General features: G+C 36.3%; 1 protein-coding gene across 1 annotated transcript in view; it reads left to right on the top strand.

Moving 5' to 3' along the window:
- Positions 1-25,636, top strand: part of SLC49A4 (solute carrier family 49 member 4) — an 83,930-nt gene that overhangs the window by 45,756 nt on the left and 12,538 nt on the right. Inside the window, exons 5-7 of the mRNA XM_054481282.2 lie at positions 6,710-6,818; positions 17,438-17,505; positions 21,223-21,350. Of these exons, the coding sequence (XP_054337257.1) occupies positions 6,710-6,818; positions 17,438-17,505; positions 21,223-21,350 (305 nt within the window). The remainder of the gene's footprint in view (positions 1-6,709; positions 6,819-17,437; positions 17,506-21,222; positions 21,351-25,636) is intronic.

Genomic DNA, 25,636 nt, shown 5'->3' on the forward strand with positions numbered 1-25,636 from the left:
CATGTTCATGGATTGGAAGAATCAATATTGTGAAAATGACCATACTGCCCAAAGCAATCTACAGATTCAGTGCAGTTACTATCAAAATACCAACATCATTTTTCACAGAATTAGAAAAAAAATCCTAAAATTCATATGTAACCAAAAAAGGCTCCAAATAGCCAAAGCAATCCTAAGTAAAAGGAACAAATCTGGAGGCATCACATTACCTGACTTCAAATTATACTACAAGGGTATAGTTACTAAAACAGCATGGTACTGGTATAAAAGTAGTCAATGGAACAGTCCAGTGGAACAGAACAGAGAATTCAGAAATGAGGCCAAATACATACAACCAACTAATCTTCAACAAAGCATACAAAAACATAAATTGGAGAAAGGACACCCTATTTAATAAATAGTTCTGGGAAAACTGGCAAGCCACAAGTAGAAGAATGAAACTGGATCCCTATCTCTCACCTTATACAAAAATAAGCTCAAGATGGATCAAAGACTTAAATATAAGATCTGAAACCATAAAAATTCTAGAAGATAATGTCAGAGAAACACTTCTGGACATTGGCCTAGGCAAAGAATTCATGACTAATACCCCAAAAGCAAATGCAACAAAAACAAAAATAAATAAATGGGACCTAATTAAACAAAAAGTTTCTGTACAGCAAAAGAAGTAATCATCAGAGTAAACAAACAGCCCACAGAATGGGTGAAAATATTTGCAAACTCTGTATCTGACAGGAGACTAATATCTAGAATCTACAAGGAACTCAAACAGATCAGCAAGAAAAAAAAAATCTCATCAAAAAGTGGGCAAGTGACATGACCAGAAGACATTTCTCAGAAGAAGACATACAAACAGCCAACAAACATAGGAAAAAATGCTCAACATCACTAATCATCAGGGAAATGCACATTAAAACCACAATTAGATACCACCTTACCCCTGCAAGAATAGCCATTATTAAAAAGTCAAAAAACAATAGATGTTGACATGGGTGTGGTGAAAAGGGAATACTTGTACACTGCTGGTAGGAATGTGAGTTAGTACCACCTCTACGCAAAACAGTATGGAGATTCCTTAAAGAACTAAAAGGAGATCTACCATTCAACCCAGCAATCCCACTACTGGTGTCTACCCAAAGGAAAAAAGTCTTTATATGAAAAAGACATACGCACATGCACATACATGTTTGTACCAGCACAATTTGCAATGCCAAAGATATGGAACCAACCTAAGTGCCCATTGACCAATGAGCAGGAAAAGAAAATGAGTATATATACACCATAGAACACTACTGAGCTGTAAAAAAGAACAAAATAATGCTTTTTACATCAACTTGTAGGGAGCTGGAAGCCATTATTCTAAGTGAAGTAACTCAGGAATGGAAAATCAAACACTGTATGTTCTCACTTATAAGTGGAAGCTAAGCTATGGGTAGGCAAAGACAGAGTGGTATGGTGGACTTTGGAGACTCAGAATGGGGAGGATGGCGGAGAGTGAAGGGTATCAAACTCCATATTGGGTACACTGTACACTACTCAGGTGGCAGGTGCACCAAAATCTCAGACTTCACCGCTATCCAATTCATCCTTGTAACCAAAAATCATTTGTACCCCAAAAGCTATTGAAATTTTTAAAAATTTGTATTAATTTTTTGTATATTTGGGATAAAAATCTTTGAAAATTTTTAATAATCTTATTTTAACAGGAAAAATAAGTAATATTAATTAGAAATAAGTAAAATTAATAAGTAAAATTAGTTTTAAGAAATGAGTAAAATCAATTTTAGTAGCATATTGTTTAACCAAGCATATCTAAAACATTATTTTAACATGTAATCAATATTAAAACTTATTAATGAGATATGTTATTCATATAACATCTTTGATATCCAGTGGATATTTTGCACTTAAAGAACATGTCAATTTGGACATTAAATTTTTACTGGAAATACTTGATTTCCAGTAGAATTAAGTGGAATAATTCAGATATCACTAAATTTACAGTTGAAAAAGTATTCATTGAGCAATGTCTCTTGTATTGCACTGTTTATCCTAAGTTAAAAATAAATAATTAGTTTTTGAAATTTTGAATCAACAGATATTTGCTATCGTTAGAAAGGATCTTACGTTCTATAGGCCATTGTTTGGGGCTTAATTGCAGATCTAACACTTCTGTAGAATACTATTTTTATTCTTTTCCTCGTAATTTTTAACAAATTTCCATAGCTAAAAACAATTCCTTTACCATCTCTTCATCTAAAATGCTTTTCTTTTTGTACAAAGATCCAAACTGTTTTATAGCTGGCCAAATTATAAGTTCAGATCTGTTAAAAATCATTTAAATGTTCGTGGGACATTTAATTCTGATTTCAGGCAACTAATTTTGATTCTTTTTTGATCTGAAAAGAAACGTCTATAAAATTGACCATGTGTTTGCTAAAATGTCTTTTAATATTATTCACTTAATTATTCTAAACTTTTTTTCCACAGCAGACATTTTATTTTGCTCTGCTGTAGCAAATTGTAATTGCCATTCATTGTGAAGTTTGCAACATGCCTTCTTCTATTTTGGTCTCTTCTTTCTACAGGAAATATTCAAATACGCAAATTACAATTTCACATGTCACATCAGTGTGTAGAAAAAAATAATTAGAACTGAATCCATTCATTGACACCAATATCAGTGATGGATTGTAATACTAGAGACAACACATGCCCCAGTGTGCACACTATAATAATATCTTAGTGTGGCAGCTGTTAAAGTAAAATGTACTCCTACCAAACAGAGTTATGTTTAATGGAAAAGTAACTTTCACTGCTTCTGCTTCAAATTTAGATTTAAATTAGTTAAAATGAAATAAAATTAAAAACTCAGTTCCTTGGTTGCACCAGCCACATTTCAAATGCTATGTAATATTGTTTTTCAAACTTTGGTTTACAGCCAACTAATTCAGTGAGGTGACAGCCATTTTCTTTAAGCAAAATAGAATGGAATAAAATAGAATAGAAAATATTATTTCATCACATGTAATAAAGATACCTTCTTTTAGACTTTTGTTTCAGTATATATGTTGCATATAGGTAGGTCACAAAGTAAAAATAAATTTCTTCCTCTGGGTACAGTAAAAAGTTTTTGAAAATCACTTCTCTATAGCACATAGTACATTGCCTTTCACATAATAGGTTAAAAAAAATGTTAGGTTGAATTGTGATTAGTGGCACACATTTGTAAGATGATAGTTTAAAATGGTCGTTTTTTAAAAACAATGCCACTTAAGTAAATTTTTTTCCATGCAAACCTAGCTGCAGATGTTAGATAGCAATAGAGAAAGGAAATGAGTCACTGAAGGATTTTAAGCCAAGAAGTTATGTACAGGATTGCAGATGTTAGATAGCAATAGAGAAAGGTAGAGAGGTAGATTGGGGTCATATTATGACGTACTAATAATTTTGGACTATTCTGTAGGAAATAATGAGTCACTGAAGGATTTTAAGCCGAGGAGTTATGTACAGGATTGTTCTGACAAGGAAAAACAGTTAACTTAAAATTGTCCCCCCAACTTTTTGACTTGTGTTTACTTCTAATTACCCTAGAGTCAAACTCTTCATTCTGTTTAAACCGTAAAGTGTAAGATCTTCCTTCTCTATAAAGAGTCCTTTTCACCAGTACCTAACATTCCTTTGTCTTTTATTGCTTACTCTGCACGAATGCCAGCTTCTACCTTTGGGCTCTCCAGGGGAGTTCTGTGGGCCTGCCATGCCCCATTCCCTTCCTACCAGTGTAATTACCCCCAGTCTCTTATTGAATTCCTGAAATCATTGCTTTCTGAGTTAATCAGATTATTTGCCAGGACGTAAACACGTTTACTCATCTATTTTTTTGTCGTTTATATTTCCTTCTCCCATTTCCCTCCCCCAACCCAGGCCACCTCTCAGATGCCTTTAATGTGTATCTCTTTGTCTCTGTGCTTTTGCAGTATGTGTACTGTTTTGTATGCATCTATGTTTAATTCATCTAAATTATGCCGTATTGTGGATATCATTCTGTTTGACATTTTTCACTAAGCACTACATGGTTTTTTTTTTTTAGCTTTTCATTTGGGAATGTTACAGTAATATACAAAGGTAGAATAGTATAACCCCTGTAAGTCGGTGTCAACAATTGTCAGTGAGTTTACAACCAGTCTTGTTTCATCTTTGTACCACACACTTCCCACTTCCCACCTTCCTGCATCATGAAACAAATCCCAGATGACAACTCCATTTCATCCAGAAATATTTCAATATGTGCAATATATGTCAAAAATAGACTCTTTTTAACATATAATGCCATTATTTTAACTAAAAACTTTTAAATAATAATTTGCTAATATCGAATCAGTGTTTAAATTTTCAATTATCTCATAAACATTTAACAGTTTGTTTGAACAGTTTCCACATTAGGGCCACACATTGCAATTGGTCCAAAATGCCTTAGAATCTATAGGTTTCCTTAACATGGCTCTTTGTTTCTTATAATTTAATTGTTGAGGAGCCAGCACTTTTATTCCCAACATCTGGATTTTGTTGATTTCTTCATTGTATAGTTTGACATGTTCCCCTCTCCTTTATGTTTCCTGTAAAGTATGTTGTGATTCAGGTTTTATTTTTGCTTTTGTTTTTGTTTTACAAGACCGCTTCGTAAGTGATGCTGCTTCCTTTCATCAGGAGGCATATAATATCTGGACAACTCTCATTTTGTGATGTTAGCACTCTGTTTCAAGATGCACCCCTGCTGCTGTGTGTACACCTACTTCTTTGTACTCCATGGTATTAATCTATCACATTTCATCTACTCATTCTCATTGTGTACCCAGATTGCCTCCAATTTATTGTTACCATAAACACTACTGCAGTGACATCCTCATGCACATCACCATAGACCTGAAAATTTCTTTGGAAAATAGACCCTGTAACATGATTGCTAGAATAACAAGTTTATTCTAGATTTTTAATTTGTTACAATGTTTCCTTTTATTTCTCATTCACAGCAATTTTCGATTTTTGATAGTCTAAGCTTAATTTGTCAAGTGCTGCCAGATTGTAGTGATGTGATCATAGCACACAGTAACCACCTGCCTCAGCCTCGCGATTAACTGGGATTACAGGTGCACACCACTATACCTGGCTAATTTTTATATATTTTTATAGAGGTGAGGTCTCACTATCTTGTCCAGGCTAATCTTGAACTCCTGGCCTCAAGTGATTCTCCTACCTCGGTCTCCCAAAGTGCTGAGATTACAGGCATGAGCCACCATACCTGGCCAGAGCTTTTTTTAAACTACCTATTCATTTGATGAAATAATATTGGTTATCTGTATAATAAACATTGAGAATTTTAAACAATATGAACAAAATATTATTCTTATAAAAATAAAAAATTTCAAGAAGCGAGCCAGGTGCAGTGTCTCACGCCTGTAATCCCAGAACTTTGGGAGGCTGAGGTGGGTGGATCACCTGAGGTCAGGAGTTCGAGGCCAACCTGGCCAATATGGCAAAACCCTGTCTCTACTAAAAATACAAAAATTAGCTGGGTGTGCTGGCAGGTGCCTGTAATTCCAGCTCTTTGGGAGGCCGAGTCAGGAGAAGCACTTGAACCTGGGAGGCAGAGGTTGCAGTGAGCCGAGATCACACCATTGCACTCCAGCCTGGGCGACAAGAGTGGAACTCCATCTTAAAAAAAAAAAATTTCAAGAAGCTTGAATTTATTAACTGACAGATTTTTTCTTTTATAAAGCTTGCCACTTTGAGCTTCTTGAAGAATATATATATATATACATGTACATACACATATTGTATGTATATGTGTATATATAGTTATTCATATGTGTATATGTGTTTATAGATACGTATATATTTTTTAACTTTTAGGCTCAGGGTACGTGTGCAGATTTATTACATGAGTAAATTCCACGTCATGGGGGTTTGGTGTACAGATTATTTTGTTACCCGGATAATAAGCATAGTATCCAATAGGTAGTTTTTCTGTCCTCACCCTCCTCCCACCCTGCACCCTCAAGGTGGTCCCAGTGTCTGTCGTTCCCTTCTTTGTGTCCATATGTACTTGATGTTTAGCTCCCACTGATAAGTGAGAACATGTGGTATTTGCTTTTCTGTTCTTGTGTTAGTTTTCTTAGGATAATGGCCTCCTGCTCCATCCGTGTTGCTGCAAAGGTTGTGATCTTGTTCTTTTTTATGTCTGTGGAGTATTCCATGGTGTATTTGTAGCACATTTTCTTTATCCAGTCTACCATTTATGGTCATTTAGGTTGATTCCACGTCTTTGCTATTGTGAATAGTGCTGCAGTGAATACACGCGTGCATGTGTTTTTATAGTAGAGTGATTTATATTCCTTTGGGTATATACCCAATAATGGATTGCTGGGTCAAATGGTAATTCTCTTTTAAGTTCTTTTAGAAATTGCCAAACTGCCTTCCATGGTGGCTGAACCAATTTACACTTCAACCAGCAGTGTATATGCATTTCCTTTTCTCTGCTACCTTCCCAGCACGTTTTTGTTTTTTTTTTTTTTTTTGAGTTTTTAATGCCATTCTGCAGGTATTTTCTGATTCTGGTGTTCCAGTTTCCAAATGACATACATTTTTCATGACTAAGTTTATTCTAGATTTTTAATTTGTTACAATGTTTCCTTTTATTTCTCATTCACAGCAATTTTCGATTTTTGATGATTGCTTTAGCATATGCCATACCACTTGGTGTATTTGCTGGCTGGTCTGGAGTTCTGGACTTAATTTTAACACCAGCACATGTCAGCCAAGTAAGTATTTTATTTCTTTATATGTTGTAGGTCTTTTCGTTCATTAATTTATAAATACTGGTTACATGTTCTTGGTTTTAGCTTCAAGGACTGGGTAAAACATTGTCCTATACCATTGTTGCAAAAGCAAGATCTTTATGGAATAGGTAAAAAATAATGTTGATTTTCCTCCTTGATTTTGACAATAGTTGTGAATTTCACATTTCCGTGGGTATTATTAATGATACTACTGGCTTTTTAAAAAAGGAAGGAAATCTTAGTTTTGTTGACTCCATTCTTTATCCTTGCTTCGTACCTTATAAAGATTAAGATCCCATCATCAAATATATAGTTATTTCTTCATCTAGTTTCTGACTTTATCTCTGGGTTCCAAATAAGGGTATTTCATTTCTTTAAAAATAACCATTTCACCTATATGCTTGATGCCATCCATTCCTTCTCTTTGCTTCCAGATAGCATGGTAGAAAGGAGGAGAGAGAAATTTGGAGAGGTAAATAGAAGAAAACACACTGCTGTGATATTCTATTGTATGAGTAAAAAAAAAAAAACAATTTGTCTATTCTGCTTTTGGTGAACATTTGGATTGTTAACCATTTTTGACAGCCACAAACAATGCTATATTAACACTTTTGTACATGTCTCTGTGCACCTCTATACACAATTCTACTGGATACATATCTAGGAATGGAACTGCTGGGTATAGTGTATGCTACTTTGGTAGATGATGCCAAATTTCTCCAAAGTGGTGGTATCCATGTGTAATCCTACCAGCAAAAATTTCTCATCATCCCACATCATTTGCCACTTTTGTGATAATATTAGTCGTTTTCACTTTAGACTTGCTGATAGCTGTGCAGTTGTATGCCATCATAGTGACTTCTGTGGTGTCTTTTCAGTGTGAATTGGATATTTTGAATATCTTTTTCTTGTGACATACTAGTTTGAGTCTCTTGCCCACTATTGGGCTGCCTTTTTCTTACTGATATGTAAAGAAGAGAGCTGTGCAGAAGGGGGCTCCCCAGAGGACTTTGGGGGACTCCAGTAATCTTTGGCTGAGAAATGGGCCATGTAAAGGGCAGAGCTACTAGAGGCTTAACAGAGAGAGTGGTATGGGTTGAAAGCAGAACAAAGATAGAAGACATCAAGATTGTCTTGGAGTTCTGGCCCAACCAGAATGGTAACACCTCATTCACACTTGTTAACCAGAATAGCCAAACTGTAGAATCAAGGACCATGCCCTAGATAGAGGAAGCCTTACTCTAGTTTAGACCCATCATAAACAAAGACAAAAATCTGAAGAGGAGAGAGTTTGGAGATCTATCCTTATAAAGCACAAAATGAGGCCTACACATGCTAAAGGTGATCAAGCAATAATTGAACTGCCTACTGGAAGAAAAGTCAACCATCGTAGAAAAGATAAAAGAAACTAGAATCTCTTTATTGTATCCACAACATACAGTGTACAATTTTTTTTTTTTTTTTGGATGGAGTCGCTCTCTGTCGCCCAGGCTGGAGTGCAGTGGCGCGATCTCAGCTCACTGCAAGCTCTGACTCCCGAGTTCACGCCATTCTTCTGCCTCAGCCTCCTGAGTAGCTGGGACTGCAGGTGCCTGCCACGCCTGGCTAATTTTTTTGTATTTTTAGTAGAGACGGGGTTTCACCATGTTAGCCAGGATGGTCTCAATCTCCTGACCTCGTGATCCGCCCACCTCAGCTTCCCAAAGTGCTGGGATTACAGGCGTGAGCCGCCGCACCCGGCCCAGTATACAATTAAAAAAAAAATGCATTAGACATGTAAAGAAACAGGAAAGTATGACCCCTATTTGGCTGGGTGCGGTGGTCTTAAATATAAATAAATAAAATTTAAAAAATTTAAAAAACAATCATTAGAAACCAACTCTTAGATACTCTAGATGTTGGATTTAGCAGACTGAGGTTGTATAATGCAGAAAAGAGAAAGATAAATCTTTGCTTGCTCCAAGTTCATAAATATGTTATCTTGTACAACTGTGTCATCCTGTATAGTAGCTACTAGCCACATTCAAAATAAACTTCAAACTTAATTGAAATTTAAACCAATTGAAGTGAAATAAAAGTAAAAAATCACTTCTTTAGTTGCAGTAACACTTTTCAAGTGCGGGATAGCCACATGAGACTAGCAGCTACCATTTTGCACAGTGTAGATAGAGAGCATTTCTGTCATCAAAGAACATTCTATTGGATTCTATTGGACAGTGCTGTTCTAGAGCTTTGTTCTTTTACCTGTCACATTTACCTAGAATTTAAACCTAGGATTGATTTTGTACTTATATTATAAGATAGGTGTTAAGTTTCTTTTTTCCCCATAGATATTTGTTAACCTAATATTGGTGTTTGAAAAGATCATTTTTTTTCTTCACTGCCCTCTATTCATCTTTGTTGTAAGCAAGTCTCCTTATATACACGGGTGTATTTCTAGACTTTATTCCTTTAGTCTGTTTGTCTGTCCCTGCACCAATACCAAATTGTGTTATTTATACTAGTGTTATAAATAAGTACTAGTTTGGATATTTAGTAAATTTCTCCCTTTATTGGGATTTCTGTTAGAGTTTTTATATCTACAGATCATTTTCAAAATTAACTCCTTTATAATATTTGAGTTTTCTGAACCATGATCATTATATTTCTCCTCATTTACTTAGGTCCCAATGTCTCTGAATGATGCTTTATAATTTTCAGCAAAGATAACTTCTATGTGTTTGTTAGCTTTATTCTCAGGTATTTGATACTTTTCGAAGCTATTGAAATTAGCGGCTTTTAAAATTTTTATTTTATTTTTCTTATTTTTAAAATTGATGTGTAATTGTTGTACATATTTGGGGGGATATATAATATTTTGATACCTGTACACGGTGTATAATGATCAAATTGGTAAGAGTGCTATCCACTTCAAACATTTATTTTTTCTTTGTGTTGGGAACCTTACAACTCTTCTCTTCTAGCTATTTTGAAATATACAATAAGTTATTGTTAACTATAATTTCCCTACTGTACTATCAAGTACTAGAACTCACTCTTTCTATCTAACTGTATTTTTGTACCCCTTAACCAACTTCTCTTCATCCTCCCACCCTTCTTCATCAGCAGCTGGTAACTATCATTCTACATTCTGCTTTCCTGAAATCCACCTTTTTGGTTCCCACATATGAGTGAGAACTTGCAATATTTGTCTTTCTATACCTGGCTTATTTCACTTAACATGATTTCACTTAACATCCAGGTTGCAAATAACAGGATTTCATTCTTTTTTGTGACTGAATAATATTCCATTGTATATATATCCGATATTTTCTTGATGCATTCATCTGTTGATGACACTTAGGTTGTTTCCAAACCTTGGCTATTGTGCTGCAATAAACATGGGAATGCAGATTTCTTTTTTATATACTGATTTTATATACTGATTTTTATATACTGATTTCCTTTCTATTGGGTATATACCCAGAAATGGGATTGCTACATCATATGATAGTTCTATTTTTCTTTTTCTACGGAACCTCTGTACTGTTTTCCATAATGGCTATACTTCTTTAATTTCCACCAGCAGTGTCCAAGCACTCCCCCTTCTCTGTGTCCTTGTCAGCAATTGGTACTTTCTGTCTTTTTGGTGATAGCTTTCCTAACTGGGGTGAGATGCTATTCATTGTAGTTTTGATGTACGTTTCCCTGATTATTAGTGATGTTGAACATTTCTTTTTGTATATTTGTTGGCCATTGTATGTCTTCTTTTGAGAAATGTCTATTCAGATCTTTTGCTCATTTTTTAATTGGATTTTTTTTTTTTGCTGTTGAGTTGCTTGGGTTCCTTATAGATAGATAGTGGTTATAAATCCCTTGTTGGATGTATAGTTTGTGAATATTTCTCCCATTCTGTAAGTTGTCTCTTCCCTCTGTTGTTTCCTTTGCTGTTCAGAAGCCTTTTAGCTTTATGTAATCCCATTTGTCTGATTTTGCTTTTGTTGCCTGTGTTTTTGAGGCTGTACTCAAAAAATCTGTGTCCAGACCAGTGTCCTGTAGTGTTCCCCCAATGTTTTCTTTTAGTAGTCTCATAGTTTCAAGTCTTACATTGAACCCTTTTCCCTTTTAGAAAAAAAAAAAAAGTGCAGCTTGCTGCCAGCACTCATTTAATTTTATATAAACATGCTCTTTGATGCTGAAGCAAATCTGACTGACTTTCAATATGAAAATATAAAAACTGTTCTTGGAGTTATTTCTAAATAGAACTAACATCAGAATCATCTGAATCATCAGAATCGTCTATTTCAGAAAAATCGGATTCGTCAAATAAATCTCTAGCCAACGACTGTTTGAGAACGATGTTAACATCACACGTAGGAATGCTCCTTTTTCTAGGATTTGACATTTTCAGCAGTTGAGAATTACTATATTTTGTAAATGGAAATACCACTACTAAAAACAGAATGCTGTAAGTAGAATGATGTCTTTTGTCTCCAAAGTTGATATACTAAGATTGATGTGAAAATAGTCGTAAAACAAGATAGTTCATGGCAAAGATATCTTGGGGTAAATGCTGCAGCTGCAAAAGTGCCTCTGGCGAGTATTCTCAGGGCAAACAGGAAAAGGATTAAATCTTTAATCCATTTTGAGTTGATTTTTTTTTTTTTGAACAGCATCTTGCCCTGTTGCCCAGGCTGGAGTGCAGTGGCAGAAGCATGGCCCACTGGAGCCTCAACTTCTTGGGTTTAAACGATCATTCCACCTCAGCCACCCAAGTAGCTAGGGCTACAGGTGCACACCACCATGCCAAGCTAATTTTTTTAAGTTTTGTAGAGATGAAGTCTCTATGTTTCCCAGGCTGGTCTGAAATTCCTGAGCTCAAACAATCCTTACACTTTGGCCTCCCAAAGTGTGGGCCATGTTGGGCCATCTTTGTGTTTTAGTTGGAATATTTAGTGCATTTACATTTAATACAATTACTGACAAGTTTGGGTTTAGACCTGCCATCTTACTATTGGTCTTTATTTTGTTCAGCCCTGTCTATTCTTTTTGTCATCTTTCCTACCTTCTGGGTTAAGTATTTTTTATTACTTTAATTTCCCCCCACTCTATTAGCTTGGCAGTTATAGACTCTTTTACTATTTAATGATTACCCTAAAAAGTACAGAATGCACACTTGACTTGTCAAATTAGAATTTTACCTTTTCTAGGATAACCTAAGGTTTTTAGAACCCTTTAACTTCATTTAACCCTCTCCCATCTTTCGGGCTATTACTGTCATATATTTTAACTGCACAAGACATTATTGTTTACACAGTTGATATTCATTGACTCGAATTTATCTTCATGTTTACTCATTTTGTTCTTTATTCCTTTATCTTCAGTCTTCAAATCTGTAATCATTTTTCTTCTATCTAAAGAGCACCCATTAGTGTTTTTGTTTGTTTATTGTACAGGTCTGTGGGTGACAAATTCTTTAGTTTGGGGTTTGCATTTTATTTCGTTGTTGGTTTTGGTCTAAAAATGTCTTCATTTTATCTTCATTTTTAGAGTTTTTCTGTTGTTGAGCATAGAATTATTGGTTGACAGTCATTTTCTTTTGGTTCTTTGAAAAAAAAAATTCCGTTTTCTTCTGGCTTCTGTTGTTTTAATTTAAAAGCTGGCTTCTTTTAAGATTTTCTGCATATCATTGGTTTTAGCAGTTTTGCTTTGATATGATGTAACTAGGTGGCATTTTTTTTCTAAATTTATTCTACTTGAGGTTTACACAACTTATTGAATGTTGTCTTGTTAGCTTGATGTCTCTCATTAATTTCTGAAAATTTCTAGTCAGTGTCTCTTCAAAACTTGTGCTCTGTTTTCTCTGATTTCTTTTGGGTATTCTAACTATATACATTATACCTTTACACTGTATTCTCTAAGTCTCTTTTGCCTTTCTTTTCTTCTCCCATCCACTGTTTTTTGTTATGACATATTATTTTTCCTTTCTATGCTTCAGACTGGATATTTTAGCTATCTTTTCTTCCAACTCACTATTTCAGTTTTCAACTCTGTCAAATATGCTATTAAATTCATCTATGAGTTACTTTAAATTTTATAAAATTTGTCTTTGGTTCTTTTTTTTTTTTTTTTTTTTTTTTGAGATGGAGTCTTGCCCTGTCACCCAGGCTAGAGTGCAGCGGTGTGATCAGCTCACTGTAACCTCTGCCTCTGCCTCCCGGGTTCAAGCAGTCCTCCTGCCTCAGCCTCCCCAGTAGCTGGGACTACAGGCGTGCACAACCATACCCAGCTCATTTTTGTATTTTTAGTAGAGACAGGGTTTCGCCATGTTAGCCAGGCTGGTCTCGAACTCCTGATCTCAGGTGATTCGCCTGCTTTGGCTTCCCAAAGTGCTGGGATTAACGGCATGAGCCACCGTGACCAGCCTTAACCTCCTCTTGTTATAAGAATACCAGTCATATTGGATTAAGGCCCACCCTAATGACCTCATGTTACCTTAATTACCCTTTTAAAGACCTGTCTCCAAATACAGGCACTTACTGAGGTACTAAAGCTTAGGACTTTGACAGATGAGTTCTGGGGGGTGTGGTTGGCCTGTCTTTGGCCATGCCTGGCCTGTCTTTGGTTCTTTTTTATAGTTGACAGATTTCAGTAGAAATGCCTGATCTTATTTTTTTCTCTATTAAAAATAGTTATTCCAAATTTGTATCTCATAATTCCATTATCTTGGTCCCTTGTAGGTCTATTTATATGTTTGATATTTGGTAATTTTAAAAAATCTCTATGCATTCAGTTATTTTTGATTGAGTGCTAGACATAGTACATGAAAAGCTGTGGAGATAATTTAAGTATCAAGATGATATTGTTTTCCTTCAGAGAGAATTTATATTTTTTCTGGCAGAAGTCTGGGAATCACCTTAATCTAGTTTCAGAGCTTGAGATCACTTAAAGCTGGGCTTTAGTCCCTCAGGAGGCTGTTCCATTTCTAGTTCCTCCTACTCTTAGGTATAGCCCTTCAGAGTGCCCAGTTAAAACCCAGGGTTTTTACAAAGCCACCCCACAGCAGGCCCTAAATTCATATTTTTTCTTCTAGGTCAGTGAGGCTGTCAGTAACTTCTCAGTCCCTTAGCCACCTTGTCTGAAATTAGCAGACAACCCTAAAGGAAAATTGTCTCCAAATACCGTGCTTATCTCTTCAGATTATCTTCCCATCCTAGATCATGGTTTCAGAATTCTGGATTATTTTCTTGGCTCTCTGATGGCTTCAGATAAAATTTTCCCCAGATTTTCTAGTTCTCAACCAGAATACTAATCTAAATTACCTAGTGTACGTGTCTTAGTCTGTTCAGACTTCCACAACAAAATACTTTAGACTGGGCAATTTATAAATCATAGAAATTTATTTCTCACAGTTCTGGAGGCTAGGAAGTCCGAGATCAAGGTTCCAACTCATGTATATCTAGTGAGGGCTCACTCTCTGCTGCCGAGATGGCACCTTCTTGCTGCATTCTCATGTGGCAAAGGGGCAAGGCAGCTCCCTTCAACCTCTTTTATAAGGGCACTCATCCCTTAATTACCTCCTAAAGGTCCCCACCTCTTAATATGATCACTTTAGAGATTAAGTTCCAACATATGAATTTGTGGGGGACACCAACATTCAGACCATAGCAGCACCTTTACTATAAGAAGAAAGCCTTCCTTTAGTTTTCTGACCTGTTTTTCTGGATGGCAGGTATTCCAAGTATGCTCAGTTCTGTTAAGGAAAAGTGTAGCACCCATTTAAATGATACTGATTTTGACTGGTTATGGTGGCTCACGCCTGTTATCCCAGCACTTTGGGAGGGTGAGGCAGGTGGATCACTTGAGCTCAGGAATTCGAGACCAGCCTGAGCAACATGGCAAAATCCTGTCTCCACCAAAAATACAAAAAATTAGCTGGGCACGGTAGCACACGCCTGTAATCCCAGCTACTTGGGAGTCTGAGATGAGAGGATCACTTGAGCCCAGGAGGTGGAGGCTGCAGTGAGCCAAGATCGCGCTGCTGTACTCTGGCCTGGGTGACAGAGTAAGGCCCCACATCACTCACACATAAAATGATATTGATTTGGCAGATCTTTGCTTCATGTTGTAAACCCTAAGAAGTCCTTCCAAGTATCTTTCTTGGTACAAACTCTGAGAGATATAGAGACCCTGAATCATATCAGTTATTAAATAAAGTAGAATTTAAAATTAAATGAAAGCATTTTTTAATTTTTAAATTAAATATTGGATAGAATTGTATTAACTAGGGCAAATGTCATGAACAAAGCAAGTAGGAAAGTACAAAATGTTCTGAAAGTACCAGCATCAGTACAGCCAGACGTGCAGTGGTCCTTAACCTAGAGCATGACCCCACTCACCTAGAGGATAGAAGGAAGTGTTTGTGGGAGCCTAGTGGGCGTTGGATTATAGATACCAGATGTGCTGCAATGAGAGGAGTGGTCCTACAGAACAGAGAATTCTCTTGCCTCAAATGCCAATAGTATGAAAAACTATAGAGAGATAATTTAAGCTTCAGGATGTTATCTTTCTCCTGAGAGTCTTCATGTTTGCTTCTGGCAGCAAACACCAATAGAGCAAAAGACTCATATAAAGTTACTGTATCGCTTAGAGTAGGCTATGCTCCTGGGAGAAGTAGACCTCCAGAATTCTGAGACTTAAGAAAAATTTGTCATTCACATTGCAATCTGGGACAACGTGCGTAATCTAGGACAGTTGTCCAGTTTGGACAGCTCTTTTCCTCACGCTGATTTAAGAGACCGAGGCTGTTTCCACTTGTATTCTCTTCTGTCCCCTAGGACCTTGTCATTATATGCATGGGTGCAGCTGGGCAGCTACATCCAGATTGCAGCTGGCAGGAAGGGAGAGAAAGCATGGAGTAGGCATACACCTTCTTCCAAGTTCTAACCTGGAGGTGGCACACTTCACTTATGCTCACTTCCATTAATGAGAACTGACACATGGTCACCTGTTCCAGCTAGGAACTGGGACATGTCATCTAGCTAAGTACCCAGGTAGAAGAAGAAATCGTTTGGTGGACAGCTGGCAATCCCTGTCACAGTGTAATGAAAAATATGACTCGAAGGCCAGGCGTGGTGACTCACGCCTGTAATCCCAGCACTTTGGGAGGCCGAGGCGGGCGGATCACGAGGTCAGGAGATCAAGACCATCCTGGCTAACACAGTGAAACCCCGTCTCTACTAAAAAAATACAAAAAATTAGCCGGGCGTGGTGCCGGGCGCCTGTACTCCCAGCTACTCAGGAGGCTGAGGCAGGAGAATGGCGTGAACCCGGGAGGCAGAGCTTACAGTGAGCTGAGATCGTGCCACTGCACTCCAGCCTGGGCGACAGAGCAAGACTCTGTCTCAAAAAAAAAGAAAAAAGAAAAATATGACTTGAAAAACAACAAAAGGTAGAAGCTAGTTTGGACAATGCTCAAGTGCCAGGTCAAGTTTGGACTTTGTCCTGTAACCACAAAGAAAGCCAGTAACTATTTCCGAGCAGGGACACGGAATGCTTAGGATAATTATTCTGGCAACAGTGAGCAAAATAGATTGTGAAGACCATTTAAGAAGCTCTTACAGGGGTCAAGAAGTAAGAAGATAATAAAAGCAAGCATGATAGTCATGGGAAGGAGAAAGAGGAGACAAGATGTACCAGTATTATTAGAGACATGAAATTTTGTTCATAACAACTAACATGTATTGAGCACTTTACATTTATTAACTTATTTAACCCTCAGAAAAACTTTATTATCCCCATTCCACTAATGCAGGAACTGAGACCTAGAGTATGAGTTGGGACAGAAGCCAAGTCATAATAAGAGTTAAAGATACAGGAGTGATGAGGAATGTAGGCAGCATTCGTAGATTGCTGTGAAAAAATGCGGCTACACAAGCAGGAAAGGGACAAGATAGATGGAGAAGCCTCATCAGTTAGTAATAATAATAACAGCTAATGTTTATTGAGCACTTCCTATGTCCTGGCCACTGATCTGGGTACTGTATACAAATTATCTCATTTAATCCATTTTACAGGTAAAAAGACATAATTTGCTCAGAGTCACACACTTAGTAAATGACAGGGCTGGAAATGTTTTCTCAAGAGGGGAACAAGCTATACATTTGAAACCCAGCTCAACTTCTTTTTCTCTGTCTACTCTCTTGCTCAGCCCCACATTTCCCCCTGCCTTCCACCTCCTGATACATTTTTAGTTGTTGCCCCATGTTTTAGCATCTAATTATTACCTAGCAGTTTCCTATGTTGGTTATATTTAAACTTTTTCAGGCTGTGACTATCTTCCATCCTTTTCTTATTTTAAGAGTTCCTAGTCCAATATTAGGCATGTAGTACATACTTGAAAATATTTGTTTGATGACATTGATTATTTTGTTTTCAATATTCCAATGAACAGTTAATCAAGGACATATTTTCTTAGATGTTTATATACATTAGTTACACATGAATTCTTTTATTTCATCCATTTAGCTACTAACATATTGATTATAGAGGACTTTTTTTCATTCCTTTTATATTGCAGTGTGATCGTCTTGTATTAAATGTGTCTGCTTCTTTCTTAACAGGTAGATGCTGGCTGGATTGGATTTTGGTCCATAGTTGGAGGCTGTGTTGTTGGAATAGCTATGGCAAGGTGAGAATATTTTGTTAAACTTGTGAGTGGACAGAGCAGGGGGAAAAAGCCTAAAGATAAATAGGCTCCCCTAAATAAACATTACAATTCAGGGAAAAGTAAAACAAGCAAAGGTCAGAAAGGGGTGCTTGTTCAGACTACAAGAAAATTCACATGCGTTATATAGAATTGCTGCTAACAGGCCGGGCATGGTGGCTCACACCTATAATCCTGGCGCTTTGGGAGGCTGAGGCGGGTGGATTACCTGAGGTCAGGAGTTCAAGACCAGCCTGGCCAACACGGCAAAACTCTGTCTCTACTAAAAACACAAAATTACCTGGGTGTGGTGATGAGCGCCTGTAGTCCCAGCTACCAGGGAGGCTGAGGCAGGAGAATTGCTTGAACCCCGGGATGCAGAGGTTGCAGTGAGCCGTGATTGCGCCACTGCTCTCCAGCCTGGGCAATAGAGTGAGACTCCATCTCAAAAAAAAAAAAAAAAAGAATTTGCTGCTATAAGAAAGTTTCTCTGGAGTAGTCCCTTCCTCAAGTGTTTTTTTCTGGAGACTGGAAGTGTATTTCCAGTGTAATTAAGCTGCCTCTTTCCATATTATTGGAGAACAACATCTACAAATGGAGACCAAAAAAGGTAATATAATAATAAAGACAAATTAATAGCCGTGGAGACTAAAAGGGTTGAGAAGAAATCATTTGTAAAAGTGTCAATAGAACTTTCCGTGAACAGGCAGTGTCCTGATTAGCAGATATTATTTATTTATGGTCTTTTTTGGCAGGTATTTTCCTATGGTTATCCCTTTTTGATGCAAAATGTCTGTGAAGACTTTCAGTTTCATCACACTCTCTTTGATCATAACCTATTACAACAACACGTTGTTAGAATGAGTCAGAAGAAGGAAAAAGGTCCTGTTCATTCTAAAAAAAAAAAAAAAGGAAAAGAATTAAAATGTTACTCTCTTAGGCAACTGCCTGTAAAACTACTCTTGGTATTTCCAAAGAGATAATATTCATTCACTTCACAAATCATTTTACTCTGCTCAAAAACAAAATTAGGCAATCAACTTTACCATGAAGAGGAGAATCTAATTATATATTTGGGAAGATCAAATATAAGATCCATATATCACCTCAATATCTAAATACTTGAATATAATTGATACAGGATAATGTTATACCTAGACTTTATGGTTCACATAGTGTTTCAGGGATACTGAAAGAATAAATTGATATTGTAATTTCTAAATCACTTTATTTGAAGTGTTAAGTTAGAAAAGTATAAGAAAACTAAAAGCTAAAGAAGCAGAAGGGGAATATAGTATTTGTAGGAAATCACTGATACTAAAAATACATTGACCTGTCTTATTTTGACAAGAATCATACCTCATTTTTCTAGTTAAAATCTCCAAGCCAATTATAATGAGTCATGGATCACATCCTATTCTGAGCACCAAATTGGTCAAAGGGGGAACAATTATGTATCAAAAATGATGTCTGAAATGCTCCTTTGTCATTATTTTCCTTCTATACCCCTTAATTTTAACTAGATATAGCTATAACTAAAGGGAAAAGTTAGAATGAGGACTTTTCTGCTTTTAATTTGTTGAAATGGAAGTTCTAAAACAATACTACCCTTACCCCGGGATCTGAAGTCAATTTCAGTTATCTCCTAGCCTTAAAATCAACTTTCAAATTACTTTCCTAACACCATTTTTTGGGATTCCCTAGGACAGTGCTACCTTGTAGACATACATGAGTGCTTTGGGTGATATTTCTGTAATTAAAGACCGCTATTAAAGATACTTCTTGGTCCTAATAATACACTTCAATGGTATCAGCCTATTCAAAAGGACTGGGTCTCCAAAAATAGACTACAGCTGTCGGTTTATTCTTGTATGATCAGTTTCTGTGAAACTTTCTTGCAATTCAACTCTGATTTGTACTAAAGACCTGTTTCATTCTCTTATACCTTGTCATCTCTGTATCTGACAAATAAGTTCATGCAGCATACCAAAATGTAAATCTGAAAACTGTTAGGTAAGCGTGGGATTAAAACAGTCTTTTGGATTTTCTTGAGGAACATTTTGTAAAGCTGTGGAAACTTTTTCAGCGTACCTAAGAATTTTCTGCTTGAGGACAAATTTAAGTCACTGGGCAAAAGTGCATTCATTTTTCCCACCAAAAGATGGCATTAGCTCTCATAGGAAGTCATTTTATTTTAGAAAACACAAACATAATTAACCATATCATGTCAAATAAGTACAAAGCAGAAGATAGTATTCAAAGTTTTAAGAAGGACAGTCACATAATTACAACAGAAATGTAAATCAACTTTAGAAAATTAAAAGTGAAGAGAATATAGTAAATGTCGTATTTGAGATGGGATCAGCTATTCTATAACAGGAACAATTTTGAAGGATGGAATAAATTATGCAGCCAGAGGATTATGCCTGTACAATCAGCAGTTAATCCACAGGTGAGGAAAAGCAGCTGGCAAGTGGAAAATTTTTTTGGTATAGCTAAATGATAAGCATCTCTACCAGATGCCCTTTAGTTTCACGAAAACTCAAACATGAAAACTTAAAATGCTATAAAAGTCCCAAGTTTAGAAGAATAATATTCACTATTCCAGATGCTGTGTATGTTTTGTTCTCAGAAAGTTTACAGTCTGGTAGGGAAGACAAAAAATAAATGCAAAAACAAGACAATTTCCAATAGAGAAAGTGCTGTGAAGAAATAAAATAGAAAGTGGAGGTGGGATGGGGAAAGACTTCTTCACTGAGCCCAGAGGACCTTGTTGAACTGAGACCTGAATGACCTGAGGGGTAACCAGGAGTAAGACATGTGAAGATCCGGGTGGTACCAGCATTCCAGGCAGATGGAACAAGTACGGAAGCTATATATTGCTGTGGTAAGCAACCATGGCATATATGAGAAACAGAAACATGGCCATCCAACTGGAGAACAGTAGGAAAAGAGAGAGCAGGGCCAGGCAGCAGGTCACATAGGACCTCAGAGGCTCTGGTGTAGGCATCTGTGTTTGTTCTCTAAATGAGTTTGAATTTTGAGAGAGATCTTTGCAAGTTCATGTCAACAAATTAGCCTGATTTTCAAAACCAAGATAATATATGTTCGTTATAGAATGTTTGGAAAGTATAGAAAAATATAAAGAAAATGACAGTGGCACTTAAAAACTCAGAATCAACCCGGCATGGTGGCTCATGCCTGTAATACCAGCACTTGGAGAGGCTGAGGTGGGAGGGTCCTTGAGCCCAGGAGTTCAAGACCAGTCTGGGCAACATAGAGAAACCCTGTCTGTACAAAAAATAATAGTAATAATTAGCCCAGCTACTCAGCAGGTTGAGGTGGAAGGATTGCTTGAGCCTGGGAGGTTGAGGCTGCAGTGAGCCATGATCACATCACTACAATCCAGCCAGGCAATGGTGAGATCCTGTCTCTTAAAAAAAAAAAAAAAAAAAAAAAAAAGTAAACACTCAGAATATATCCTATAAATTATAGATCCTGAACAAAGATGCCATTTTTTGTGTTTTATAAGAGAAAAAAATTATCACAAGTAACATCATACAAGAAAATTTGTTTTAAAAAAAGCACAGAAAACTGTCTTTTAAAAGAATACATGGAAAATTCCTCAAGTAGTTGTTAATGAAAGTGTGTCATTTGTTTAAATAGTATTTTTAAATCCCACTAGAGCATTTTTGTTTTTAGGTTTGCAGATTTTATCAGGGGTATGCTGAAACTAATTCTTCTCCTCCTGTTTTCTGGAGCTACACTGTCATCCACGTGGTTCACCCTGACCTGTTTGAACAGCATCACACACCTACCTTTAACCACAGGTGAGCATAGGCTATTTTTGAACTTTTAATAAATATTTTCGTTCACAGAAGTGTACACAACTCATAGTAGGACTTCTTCTTGCTTTCTGTAAGTAATTGTTAAATATACAAAAAAGTTTCTCTTGTCCAGTCATCAAACCATCATCTTATCTAAAGAGTTCAAAAAATAACTAAAAATATTTTAATTGGTATTTTTCATATGGAAAAGAAGTATAATCTTTAGCCTTAACACATAGAGCATGGAAATGCTTATATTTGTTTAAAATTCCTATCAGAGCATAATACAAAGATTTTTATCTTGGTTATAGTCATTATATCACTGTTAAATAATAATAATTAACAAGGCAAAAAACTATGGTATACTTCAGTAAAATTATTTGAACCAGCCCCTTTAGGTTTATTTTACATTTAGTTTTATTCCATCATTAATACAAACTAAAACTTACTGGAAATACCTGTTGAAAGCATATTACAGCCAGCTTACTTAGCTTATCTAATGGACCTGAAACATTTTTATTTGCTGTTGTTTTGTTGTCATTATTAATATCATCAATTCAGAGTCTATTTTCTATTGCTGCTGTAAAAGTTATACAAATTTAGCAACTTAAGACAACAGAAATTCATTATCTTACATTTCTGTAGAGTAGAAGTTCAACACAGGTCTCACTGGGCTAAAATCAAAATGTGAACAGACTCTAGGGAAGAATCTTTTTCCTTGCCTTTTTCAACTTCTAGAGGTCACCCACATTCCTTGTTTATGGCTCTGTCCTCTGCCTTCAGAGCCAGCAACCTTGGGTCAAGTCCTTTTCACGTTGCATTATCTGTGCCTTTCTTCCATTGTTACATCTGCTTCTGAACACTTCCCTTCTGCCTTTCTCTTTCTTCCTCTTCCACTTTTAAGGATGCTTATGATTACATTGGACCCACCAAGATAATTTGGAAAAGTCTGTCAATTTTAAGGCCAGCTGATTAGCAACCTTAGTCCCATTTCAACCTTAATCCCCTTTGTCTTATGAAATAACATATTCACAAATTCCAGAGATTGTCATGAATATCTTTAGGGGAGGGAGGGCATTACTCTGCCTACCATGGGATCTTTTTAAAATTACTATGACAGATTATTATTGGCTTATAAACCAGAGACTCTGTTATTGCTCCTTCCTTTCTTCCAGCAAAATATTAAGATGCATATTTTATATTATTTGCAAGTAATATTCAGCCACCTTTTGCATTATATATTTAATTATAGGATTATTTGGTAGATTGTAAGATTGTAACAGTCATTTATAACAAGCATTTGTGTGAGTAGAAATAAATAAGAGTCTGAAAGTGACTCCATGGGGACCTATTGCCCAGTGGCACGTATGTTCCATGGGAATCTTTGAGAAGGCAGGTGTTTTTGGTCTACATTATATGTAAGGAATATCCCAATTTGGATCTCTATACTCTGTAATAAAAGAAACAGCAGTTTACACATCAGAGGCATCAAATCTTTGAAGGACAGCCATTTATTTGGGATTTCCTACCACTTTTACAGTGATAATAGGGCAAGGGTATAAGATTGCCCTATACTCAAAATTAGCAACCTCTGTACCAAGCCAGCCACCCTGGAGTGCCTCAGTAAGCTCACAAGGGCAGCACAGGGATCCGCAACATCTGTCAGATACTGGTTGAACCTCTAGTTCAGAGAAGTTCCCGGTTTCAGCATTAGATTCTGCTGCATTCTTTTTGATGACATTGTATCTTTGCAAAGTAATTTTTTTGGCAGTTGCTGTGATAAAAAGTACCACACAAGTACCACACAAAAATTAGTGTGGAACACAAAATGAGGGTGGGGGGTGTCCAATCTGATTCCAAAACTTTTAAAAGTCTTGCAGTGCGCATCAGTGCACACATCTCATCAATAAGTAATTGTGATTCTTTAAGGATGAAATAAAAATATATTTCTTTCAGCTTATGGGTATTTTTTTAATCGCTACTAAATTGTTAGGACATATAATACATGTTATTAAATAGTTTGAACCAAATGATGTGATTAATGGGATTGTTAGCTGTTTCTTTTGGCCTTGGAACACTGTGAAAAAATTACTGAGACACTAGGAGTGCTAAGAACAAAGAAGGCCTGGAAATCCCTGTTCTACACCATCCTGCCAACAGTCCCTCTTCTCTGTACACATGCTTTGCCTGGAAAACCCAGTTGTCCAAAGTAATAATTAGGTACAGAGTAAAATACTGTGCACTGTTGTACACACTGGCATCCTACATTGGGGTTTTGAACAATTTTGGCAAGTATTCTGAGCCAGAGCCAGAATTTTTTTAAAATTTTATTCTGGTATAACTTCATAATTTAGCAGTTGTACAACATTCTGGTGGAACAGTCTTAGTTTACAACTCTTCTTATTCATGGCATTACATTCAGATTTTTTTTTGTGATACTGTATGTCAAGTTAGCATCTGTGAGATTTTACAAGAACATAGTCATGAGTACATAAAGAACAGATTTCTTTCCCTTGAATTAAGTGTAGAATTTTTATTATAAGATAGTACATTCCATTAAATTTTATGTATTTTCAATTTAATGTGATAACAGCTTTATCTCTGGGTGGAGGATTAAGAATGAATTTAATTTTTAATCTCTTTTTTTTGGTCTGGATTTGTATGAGCATGTTTTAATTTTACAATCAGGGAAAAATGTATTTGAAAATTATACACCTTTTAAATCTTAAAATTGATGTGATTGACTCTAGTCAAGACCATATTTTACCAGTCTGGTATTGAAAACAATTATGTTGGACAGAAAGGAAAGCAGAATTCTAAATTAAGGCCAGAATTGAAAGATAGAATTGATGTGGCCACCTTAGCAACCACAGAAGTTATAAGTTCTACTGTTGTTTTCAATTGCAAGAAAGTTTTTGAATGTCACTTAGATACTCTTGAAAGATATATTTTTACCTTACAAGCACACTGGGTTAAGGACTAGATTTGTCCACATTCCTTCTCTGAATTGTAGCAGGTTTTTGTCTCTCTCCCCTAATACTACTTAATAGTTACTTAGGTATATATGTCTTATCTTCGCTACCAGTCTGAAAATCTGGAGCATGGTTTTGTGCCAGCTCCCACTGTGGAACCTAGCACAGGCCCTGAAGAAGGAGTGAATGAATGAATGAAGTATGTGTTATCTCCATTTGAGCCACAGTGAACATTACTTGTTGCCAGTGGTAGTCAGCAATTGTGGTCACTCTTATTCAGCAGTTGCTGTAGGAAGGTAGAAGGGCATGTTTTAAATGGAACATGAGAATTTGAATAAATCTGTCACAGATACCCTTACAAGCCTTGTAAAAATCTGACCTAATTCCTTTTAAGTAAAAGAGGTTTCATGAAGGAAACTTACTACAAAATCTAATTATAGACAAATCTATGCCTTTAGGCTGGTAATTAAAGTCCATAATGGCAAATTCATGTTTCTTTTTTACTAGTCATTCCTATTTTAATCAGGAAAATATCTAGTCTTTTTCCTCTTTCCTAGCAAACTTAGAAGTTCTTTTATGGCTTTTTATATATCAGAAGAATCTACATGAAATGCATTTGTAAATATATGTATTAATTTAAACTGTTTAATAAATGGAAAGCTAGTTAATTTTGTTCAACCCATGTGTTATAAGTGCTACTGCTGTCTCATTAAAACTTTGTCTTTTTTTTTTTGAGACAGTCTCACTCTGTCACCCAAACTGGAGTGCAGTGATGCAATTTCAGCTCACTGCAACTTCCATTTCCCAGGTTCAAGTGATTCTCATGCCTTAGCCTCCCAAGTAGCTGGGATTACAGGAGAGAGTCACCATGCCCAACCTCATTAAAACTAAAACTTTCTATTGCAATCTTTCTATAGTTCACTGGTTGTGATATTATTGTTACCATCTCTACAGAAGAAAAACTGGGTCATTCCAGTCTATCCCAGAGCATACCGTTTTGATGCATTTACTTGCTTACGTACATCCTCTTGGAGGCTTTTCCTTAGGGAAACTCAGAATATTTAAAATTGCATTATGTCTTTATTAATTGAAGTACTTAGAATAGGGCGAATAAATAACCTCATGACTAGATAACACGAGTTTCAAAATCTTGAAGTTTATGCAATAAACAAAATTTTGAAAACACATTATTCACCTTATCTGAGAACTAGATGTCTAGCAGCCCTGTTAGCCACAACTCACCAAGTCGTTTTGTGCTGAACAGATGAATGCTTTGAAAATGGCATTTTGAAAAATGTTAGCACTTTGTTGAGTTTA

Source organism: Pongo pygmaeus, chromosome 2 (assembly GCF_028885625.2).
Source record: "Pongo pygmaeus isolate AG05252 chromosome 2, NHGRI_mPonPyg2-v2.0_pri, whole genome shotgun sequence".
NCBI lineage: Eukaryota > Metazoa > Chordata > Mammalia > Primates > Hominidae > Pongo > Pongo pygmaeus.